The sequence below is a fragment of the Leptonychotes weddellii genome, chromosome 10 (assembly GCF_054177405.1).
Source record: "Leptonychotes weddellii isolate Sample4059 chromosome 10, ASM5417740v2, whole genome shotgun sequence".
Lineage (NCBI taxonomy): Eukaryota > Metazoa > Chordata > Mammalia > Carnivora > Phocidae > Leptonychotes > Leptonychotes weddellii.
In genome coordinates this window covers 53,537,000-53,545,960 of record NC_138378.1, presented here as the reverse complement: position 1 = coordinate 53,545,960, position 8,961 = coordinate 53,537,000, and the positions used below count along the sequence as shown (strand labels likewise).

The following is an 8,961-nucleotide window of genomic DNA, read 5'->3' as shown; positions in this document are numbered from 1 at the left end:
TTTCTTTTTTTTTTTTTTTTTTAGATTTTTATTTATTTATTTGAGACAGAGAGAATGAGAGAGACAGAGAGCACATGAGAGGGGGGAGGGTCAGAGGGAGAAGCAGGCTCCCCGCCGAGCAGGGAGCCCGATGCGGGACTCGATCCCGGGACTCCAGGATCATGACCTGAGCCGAAGGCAGTCGCTTAACCAACTGAGCCACCCAGGCGCCCAAACCTGTTTTCTTAAATGGGGTCAACTTCAAAAGGATAAAACGAGGTCAGACGGTTTGAGAGAATATATTTGTCTATCTTCCAATGTTGGTAGTTCTACTCTTTTATTCTTTTATTTATTTTTTCTTTTTTTCTTTTTCCTTTTTCTCTTATTTTTTTTGTCTTCCTTTTTCTCACCATTTTCATCCCTCCTTTCTTAGACCTCTGCACTTGGTGCACAGCTTAATATCCTTAGGATAGGCTTCCACAACATACAGCAACCTAGACATTTGGACTGGTCACCTAGTTCGCTCTTACTCGGGACCACTAAGCTGGTTAAGAAATGAAGCTCCAACCCTACTGTGGAGCCCTGTCCAGAGAGGCAGTCTAGCATGGCCTGCTAAAGGGTATTCAGCCTCCAGACCCCAGTCACAAGTGATATCCCGGCGCCATGGCCATCAGTCTTGAAGTCATCACACACAGCCCACCTTACCCTGTACCCTTCTTCAGCCAACACGAGAAAAAAGGGAAGCTGGTGGGTGGTTGCCAGACTTCCTGTCTGAAGTGCACTCCACCTCACCGATACCTCCTTAACCCACCCTCCAGTGAGGCGGGGGGTGGGGGGGTGGACCCCCCTCAACAGATCTCAGAACCTGGGTCCAGGCTCCCAGGCCAGCATGCTGAGAACAGAGGTTGGCAACGCCCAACTGGCCATTTCCACTCTAGGGAAAGGTGCAAATGTGGGTGGACATCTTCCCCAAGAAGCTTGGGCCGCCTGGCCCCCCAGTCAACATCAAGCCCAGAAAGCCTAAAAGGTGAGTGACCTTCCACATCCGTCACTGCACTTCCCCAGGCGCGGGCCATGGGTGTGCTCACATGCTAGTGTGCAGCAATTCTTTCCCTCTCCTGGGAATCCTGGGACCTTCCTTCCCCTGCATCCCCCCAAATTGGGCATGCCTCGTGTGGGCACGCAGGGCAGCCCCCCAGCCCTCTCTTCCTGTACCACGGCTGCAGCTGGGGAGCAACTCCTCAGCAAAGCCTCAGAGTCCGTTGGCTGCAGGTATGAGCTGCGCTGCATTATCTGGAAGACTGCCCAAGTGGACCTGAAGAGAAGTTTAACTGCCGCGATGAGCGACATCTATGTCAAAGGGTGAGGAAGAGGGCAGGGCGGCAGCATTCCCTCAGAGTTCCCCCGTCGTACCCTCCCTGTGCCCCCGGCCCCCAATCCTGGGGCGACATCTCTTCACCCCTACCTGTGCCTGGTGGTCTGCCCGGGGAGCCCTTCCCACAGGGCTCCAGCTCGGGGATGGGGACCATACACATGAAGCCCAGGTGAAAGGCCTTTGGCCCCAGGTGGTTAGTCGGGCTCGAGAAAGACATGCAGAAGACAGATATCCACTACCACTCACTCACTGGGGAGAGCAACTTCAACTGGCGGTTCGTCTTCACCATGGATTACCTGGCAGCCGAGCATATGTGTGTCCAGAGCCAGAAGGTAACAGGCCTTGCGGGGGTGGGGGGTGGTTGTGCTCTCCCACTCCTCGAACCACAAGCTGCCCCAGAACCCTTGGAATGTGGCCTCAGGGAGAAAGCTTCCTCCTTGACAGTCCATCACTGCTGGGTGGTGGGCTACTAAGGTGGCCGAGGGAAATCTCAAAGGAGACAGGCCAGTCATATGGTCTTCTGTCATCCTCCAGGACTACATATGGAGCCTGGACCCCACAGTGATGAAGTTCCCAGCCCGGCTCATCATCCAGATCTGGGACAATAACATGTTCTCCACGGATGACTTCCTAGGTGAGATCTGCCACAGGGCCCACGACCACAGGACAGGGAGCTCCTTCTTGCTGACGCCATTTCTTTGGGCTCAGGGGTCCTGGAGCTGGATTTGTTTGACATGCCCCTCCCGGCCCGGCACGCCAACCTATGCTCCATCAGGATGATGGATACTGACTCCAAGTGGCCCTACTTCCTCCAGTATAAGCACTTCTCCCTCTTTAAGAAGAAGACCATAACGGGCTGGTGGCCTTCCCAGGTCCTCGATGGTGGCCAATGGCGCATGTCGGTAGGAGCTGGGGAGGGTGTCTATTGCACAGGAGTGCTATGCCGCATAACTTGGCTCTAACAGACTTCGGGGGACCTTAGCTAAATCCCTTTTCCTTTCTGGACCCTGGGAAACTGTTCTCGCACCTGCTGTAATGAACTCAGCCTCCCAGGGCGCCTGGGTGGCTCAGTCGTTAAGCGTCTGCCTTCGGCTCAGGTCATGATCCCAGGGTCCTGGGATCGAGCCCCGCATCGGGCTCCCTGCTCCGCGGGAAGCCTGCTTCTCCCTCTCCCTCTCCCTCTCCCACTCCGCCTGCTTGTGTTCCCTCTCTCGCTGTGTCTCTCTCTGTCAAAATAAATAAATAAAATCTTTAAAAAAAAAAAAAAAAATGAACTCAGCCTCCCACCGCCTATGGTGTTTCTAGGGTAAGGTGAAGATGACGCTGGAGATTCTGTCAGAGAAGGAAGCCTTAATCAAGCCAGCAGGGCGAGGCCAATCAGAACCCAACCAATACCCTACACTTCATCCTCCCCTGTAAGAGTCCTGCGGGACAGAGGCCCCAAATCTTTCCTCCTCATTCACGAAGCTGAGCTGCCGGGCCCAGCAATTTGCATAGGGTGGTGAGCGGTGGGCCTACAAGTGGCAAGGGGTCATTACTTCCCAGCACCCCACCTCAGTGCTCAGTTACAAGGAGGAGAGAATGGCCTGGGTGAAGGGGGGGGGTGGGGGAGGACACACAAGCAAGCAGAAGTTGCTTTTTAAAAAAAGAAAGCTCTTTGCTGTGGATTACTTGACCTGAAGGTTCCCTCTGCCCTCCATCCCCTGACATCTCCTCTGCTCATGGACAGACGCCCCAACACCTTGTTCATGTTGCGGTCACCTGTGACAATCTTCTGCCGCGTTGTCTGGAAACGCTACCACTTCAAAATCATAATCGGTGCAATCGTATTCTTTATAGTACTTATGCTGTTCAACTTTATCTATTCGGCACCGGTGAGTGACAACCTTGGGAACAGGGACAAAGGCACTAGTTGCTCTTGGGATGACTCTGAAGAGACAGCCTCAAGCTGCTCCCTCAGGCTAACTGTTGCCTATTCTCTCTAGAACTACTTGGCCATGAGCTGGATCAAACCTAAACTTCGGCTGAATGCTCCCATCAAAATATCTGCCAATGTCATGAATCCCCCAACCAGCAGCAGTCCTCACTCTTCCAACCTCACCAGCCAGCATCAGAACCTAAGTTCTACAATAGACCACGAGTTGAAACTCCTCCAGGAACCTATGAATCGCCTGCAAGACATTTTTCCAGAACTTCCAGCCCCACAAGACTAATTGGTCCATGTCTGCCTGGCTTTTCTCCAGCCCATCATCAGCCCTACCCTCGCACTTCCTACTAGTTCTCGTTTCTATCTTCTAGGACGTAGACAGGGGGCTTCGGGGACATATGCAATGAGGGGCATGTTCTGTTCAGAAGCCACTTCCAACAAGGACAGAGCTGTTGTTGTCATTTTCCCACTGAAGTAAACAAATTTTGTCACAGAGAGCCACCTTGTAATTGGGGGTGGGGTGGGGTTGAAGAAACCATAAAAGCCAAGACTCACGAGGACAGGGAACAACGTCATCTTTATACACCACCTCTAGTTTTCAGGGTCTCTTCCTCTGTAAGAGGCTCTGAAGTCGGAGGGAAACCAAGGGAAAGGGGGACTGTGAGGAGAGAAATGGCTCATGTGGGGGTACGCAGCTTGCCAAGGCCGTTGCTCTCACTCCTACTGTGCATGTACAAAAGAGCCTCCACCACAGACCAGACCTCTCCCTCCTTGAGGGCACGCCTGGGATTACAGGGCCCAGAACAATATTTGGTCCCATTCACAATGGGAAATACTTGTTTCTTAAGAACAAAAAGCAAGAGCTAGGGCAGGACCTACCACGCTCAGTTAGACAGTTTCCTTGCATCACACATTTCTCAAAGGCTGGCCCCATGCTGGGTGGGGACTGCACTTCATGTCTTCCCCGTCCTCTTGCAAAAGCCACAAGGAGCCCAGGAGCTGGAATCGCACAAAACTCATAAATTCAATCATCACACACACGTACGCTCCCCCACGATGAGACCCCTTCCTCCTGCACCACTGCCTGGACCATCTCAAGAGCCCACCGAGGTCCTCCCACCACAGGGGTCTAGCCAATCTCCCCCTGCGCTCAAAAAAAGACAAAACAGCCATTTGCTTTGTCAGTTCTAAGTGGTGCTAAGGCCAAGCTCCGGGTCACAGCTTGTGCTCTGGTACCCTGGAGCTGCTCTGCTCTTGTGGGGAAGGTCTTAGGAGGATCCCACTTTACTCGAACCTGCAGGAGAGCACTACAGCGTATGATGCTCACTTAAGCACATGGGAGGGACAGAAGAGAGCCCAACACGACAGAAACCTATACCCAGCCGAGGTGACCTGCTTTCCTTCCGGGCTGAGCTGAGGGCTTTCCCAACTGAGAAGAAGGCAAGGCGACAGTTGGCAGGCTTGGGGCTCAGTAAGAAGGCCAGACCTCCTCCCAAAACCACCCCTAGAAGGAAGGACACTGAATTGGAAGCTCATGTTTGGTTTCCATCAGCCATTTTAAGAATTTCCCTTAGGCTACAGAAGTACACGACTAGGAGAGCTCAGAGCTCCAGGCCCTCCAGGAAGACTGGCCCATTGGCCAATTTAATCACAGGGCAGACAGGTGAACAGCACATGACCCCTTGTCAGATAAGGCAGTGGAATAAGGATTGACCCACAGAGGAGGACACTCGGGCTCTGTTGCTCGATGACAATGATCTCTTCCAGGCACAGAGGACGAGCATCCATTGCTCCCAGATTTGCAACAGGAGAACAGCAACTGTTTCTTATCCATTAAGAAAAAGAAGCCAAGTTTCCTCTTTGGGGAGTATCTAAGCCGAGGCTATAAAAAGGAAGCCTCACGTTTTGAACACTAGGGTGGGATTCCAAAAGTCATGATAAACACCAAACATGCAGTTCAGCAGGCTCCAGAGTCCAGAAACATCTCCACACATGGTCAGATCACATGGCAACTGTTGCTTCTGGTGTCAAAACATGGAGCTGGTCAGTTTCCCAGTTACTCCCCTGGCAACCATGAAGTCGTACAAGCTTCTCTTGACTTGCACACCAGTTTTCGGCCAAACCTGACTGAGGGCCTTAAGGAACCAACTGGGAAGGTCACAAACTAACAGAACCAAGATTCACGCTAAAGAACAACGGCTGGAGCAGTGAGCCAAAGCGAAAAGCCCTCTCCCTGTGGTCACCTGACTAAGAGTCAGTGAAACATCAGTTTGTTCTGCAGCCCCAGGCTCCAAAAGAGAGGCATCCAGATGTCTCTTCCAGCTCAGGCTGCATGTGGAGAGAGCAATGAGTGGAGGGAGAAGGCAACACAGGGAAGAAGTTTCCATCCAGATTTCCAGGGGAAATTCCTCAGGTGGACAGAGGCTTGGACGAAAAGCAAAATCCGACGAATGGATGCCTGGAAGGTATGAGGAGTTATCCGTGTTGTGTTCTCTGCGGATTTAAAAATGAAGCACAAGGGTCCTCAGAGTCCAACAACAAGGCAGCCTGAGCTATGAAATTCTTTTCGTGATCTTGGCATCAGAACCGTATATATTCTCTCCGTCCCTCTTAGCTCCCAAGTAGAAGGACTGCAGGGAAAGGCACATCGCAGCAGCACTGCCCTGGGGTAGGTGGGCTTCCGGAACCAGCGAGATGTCCCCATGGATCACCATGGCAATGCAGTATCCCTGCATTCAAAGCCCCAGTGAGAGAACAGAGTCCCTGACCTGCTGCTGGAAACTGGAGAAGGCCCGGCCGGCTGGACGCTCAGGCCAGCGCTGGCTCACAGTGACAGCCACAGGGGCGGAAGTAGCGGGAGGGCTCAGTAGAAACGCTTCCGGTTTTGGTCCTGCCACTTGTTGTACAGTATGATACCAATGACAATGGCAAATACGGAAGACACCAGCGAGAAGAAGACGATGAGGAAGAGGGCCAGGCCACTCAGGGGTGGCAACGGGGCGGTCACTGAGGAAACAAGAGGGAAGCAAGTCAGAGGCAGGGAGCCCCCCCCAGTCGGGAAGGTATCCAAGTCTCCAGTTTCTGACACTCATTTCTGGGAGCCAGAGGGCAGACAGATGCCCCCCTTGCCAGGCGCCTCAATTTAAAAACTGAGCAAACTGCTCATCTGTAACATGGAGACCGCTGGAATGGCAGGAGCGCGTGCTCCATGCTCTTCAGGGGAAGAACACAGAAAGGAGACGGCCCAGCAGGCTGTGGGTGCAAGTCACCTCAGAATTCCCAGGCACAGTGACCTCCTCCCCAGCCACAGGGACCATTTCCCGGGATCCCCTACGCTCACCCTCAGGCAGCTTCATGTTGTCCACCGAGGGCAAGAACACATCTCGATGCAGCTTCTCCTCTTCTGGGGTTCTTTCCACCGTCAGCTCAAACAACTTCAGGGAGATGACGTCATGATTATCTAAAGGAAAAAAGCACCAGGAGGACCCAAACCACCTCAAAAAGAGGGATCTTGGGAGTATCTTGGTTCAAGCTTCTGATCTACAGCTCATCAGCAGTGACTTTGGGTTTTTTTAGAAATTTATTTTATTATTATTTTTTAAGATTTTATTTATTTATTTGACAGAGATAGTGAAAGAGGGAACACAAGCAGTGGGAGAGGGAGAAGCAGGCTTCCCGCGGAGCAGGGAACCCCATGTGGGGCTCGATCCCAGGACCCTGGGATCCTAACCTGAGCCGAAGGCAGATGCTTAATGACTGAGCCACCCAGGCACCCCTATTTTATTATTTTTTTTAAGTAATCTCTCCATCCAGCGTGAGGCTTGAACTCACGACCCCGAAATCAAGGGTCAGATGCTGTAGCAACTGAGCCAGCCATGTGCCCCACCAGCAGTGACTGAAAAAAATAATGGAAACCTCTGTTTTCTTTCATCTGAAAATAAGGATAGGGAACAGGGAATATTCTACATTACTCAGGATTTAAAGATTTATCAACAGGCACGCATTACCTGTATAGTTAAAAAACTTAGACATCATGCAAGCAGTAAAGCCCACCTCGTATGTAAAACCTTGGAGCACAGCGAGGGAAGGACACAGTACCACCGCTTCCCTTCCATGCGGCCGACACACGCAAGCAAGATAGGAAAGGGCCTCATGGCAGCTGATTAATGGGCCATGAGCAGGGCATGGATATTGGCATGGCACACACTGCCCTTCTGGACAATGACTAATTCTCTGCTGCTTCTTGTAACTGTCACCCTGAATCTCACTAAGAACTACCAGAGAAAGAATCAAGGAATTAGGGATTCCATTTTTTTTTCTCTTTTTTTTTTTTAAGATTTTATTTATTTAAGAGAGAGAGAGCGCACAAGCAGGGGGAGCAGTGGGCAGGAGAAGCAGACTCCCTGCTGAGCGGGGAGCCCAAGGTGGGGCTCAATCCCAGGACCCCGAGATCATGACCTAAGCCAAAGGCAGACTCTTAACCAACTGAGCCACCCAGGCACCCCTTTTCTCCTCTCTTTTTAAAGTGTCATTATAATCTCATCGATTCAAACATATCTGATGTGTTGCAAGACATTGAACTTGTACCTCTTATAGATGCTCAACACGACCCATCTTTCTCCAGTGGGAGCCTATTCAAGTTGGCTCTTGAGCCCTTTTACATGAACCCAGAAGTTTTTGATTATCTTCCTTGCTTTCCTGGGAAGTTCCCAGCTTGTCCATTTCCTACCTCAGACCGGGCATCAGGAAGCTCTTGCTTCCTTTAGCAGGAACTGGTATTAAGAGACCACAAATCTGAATGGTAGGGGTGCTTATGGCTACCAGGTTGGTTACTACAGACTGGATTTCTTGCCATTTATTTTTTTTTTTCATTTTAACATATATTTTATTTAACCCAATATATTCAAAAAACTATCATTTCAACATGCAAATGATATAAAAATTATGGATGACATTATTTTTAAGATTTTATTTATTTGAAAGAGAGGGGAAAAAAAACACGAGCAGGGGGAGGGGCAGAGGGAGAAGCAGGCCTCCCGCTGAGCAGAGAGCCCCTTGCGGGGCTCAGTCCCAGGACCCTGGGATCATGACCTGAGGCGAAAGCAGACGCTTAACGAGTGAGCCACCCAGGTGCCCCACGGATGACATTTTTTTTTTTTTAAAGATTTTATTTATTTATTTGAGAGAGAGCACATGAGAGGGGGGAGGGTCAGAGGGAGAAGCAGACTCCCCGCCAAGCAGGGAGCCCGATGCGGGACTCGATCCAGGGACTCCAGGATCATGACCTGAGCCGAAGGCAGTCGCTTAACCAACTGAGCCACCCAGGCGCCCCCACGGATGACATTTTATGTTCATTTTCTAAGTCTTTGAAGTCTGGTGTGTATTCTATATTTACAGCACATGGCAGTTTGGAATGGCCCTATTTCAAGTGTCCAGTAGCCACCTATAACTAGTCACTACTATATCAGATAGTGTGGCTCTAGATCATTCTTCTAGTTGACTTCTAAGACCTATGTTAGGCCATAAATAAAATCTTTAAAAAAAAAAAAAAGGGCGCCTGGGTGGCTCAGTTGGTTAAGCGACTCCCTTCGGCTCAGGTCATGATCCTGGAGTCCCGGGATCGAGTCCCGCATCGGGCTCCCTGCTCGGCAGGGAGTCTGCTTCTCCCTCTGACCCTCCT

General features: G+C 51.1%; 2 protein-coding genes across 2 annotated transcripts in view; one reads left to right on the top strand and one right to left on the bottom strand.

Annotated features, from left to right (window-relative positions):
* The window catches only part of FER1L5 (fer-1 like family member 5), a 63,645-nt gene extending 59,857 nt beyond the window's left edge, over positions 1 to 3,788 (top strand). The window contains exons 46-53 of the mRNA XM_081833454.1: positions 918 to 1,006; positions 1,252 to 1,341; positions 1,545 to 1,686; positions 1,889 to 1,988; positions 2,063 to 2,256; positions 2,660 to 2,769; positions 3,084 to 3,228; positions 3,340 to 3,788. Of these exons, the coding sequence (XP_081689580.1) occupies positions 918 to 1,006; positions 1,252 to 1,341; positions 1,545 to 1,686; positions 1,889 to 1,988; positions 2,063 to 2,256; positions 2,660 to 2,769; positions 3,084 to 3,228; positions 3,340 to 3,567 (1,098 nt within the window). The 3' untranslated portion in view covers positions 3,568 to 3,788. The remainder of the gene's footprint in view (positions 1 to 917; positions 1,007 to 1,251; positions 1,342 to 1,544; positions 1,687 to 1,888; positions 1,989 to 2,062; positions 2,257 to 2,659; positions 2,770 to 3,083; positions 3,229 to 3,339) is intronic.
* Positions 3,789 to 4,818: 1,030 nt separating this feature from the next.
* Positions 4,819 to 8,961, bottom strand: part of LMAN2L (lectin, mannose binding 2 like) — a 14,717-nt gene continuing 10,574 nt past the window's right edge. Inside the window, exons 5-6 of the mRNA XM_031018496.2 lie at positions 6,622 to 6,808; positions 4,819 to 6,287 (exon numbers count right to left, since the gene is read on the bottom strand). Of these exons, the coding sequence (XP_030874356.2) occupies positions 6,145 to 6,287; positions 6,622 to 6,808 (330 nt within the window). The 3' untranslated portion in view covers positions 4,819 to 6,144. The remainder of the gene's footprint in view (positions 6,288 to 6,621; positions 6,809 to 8,961) is intronic.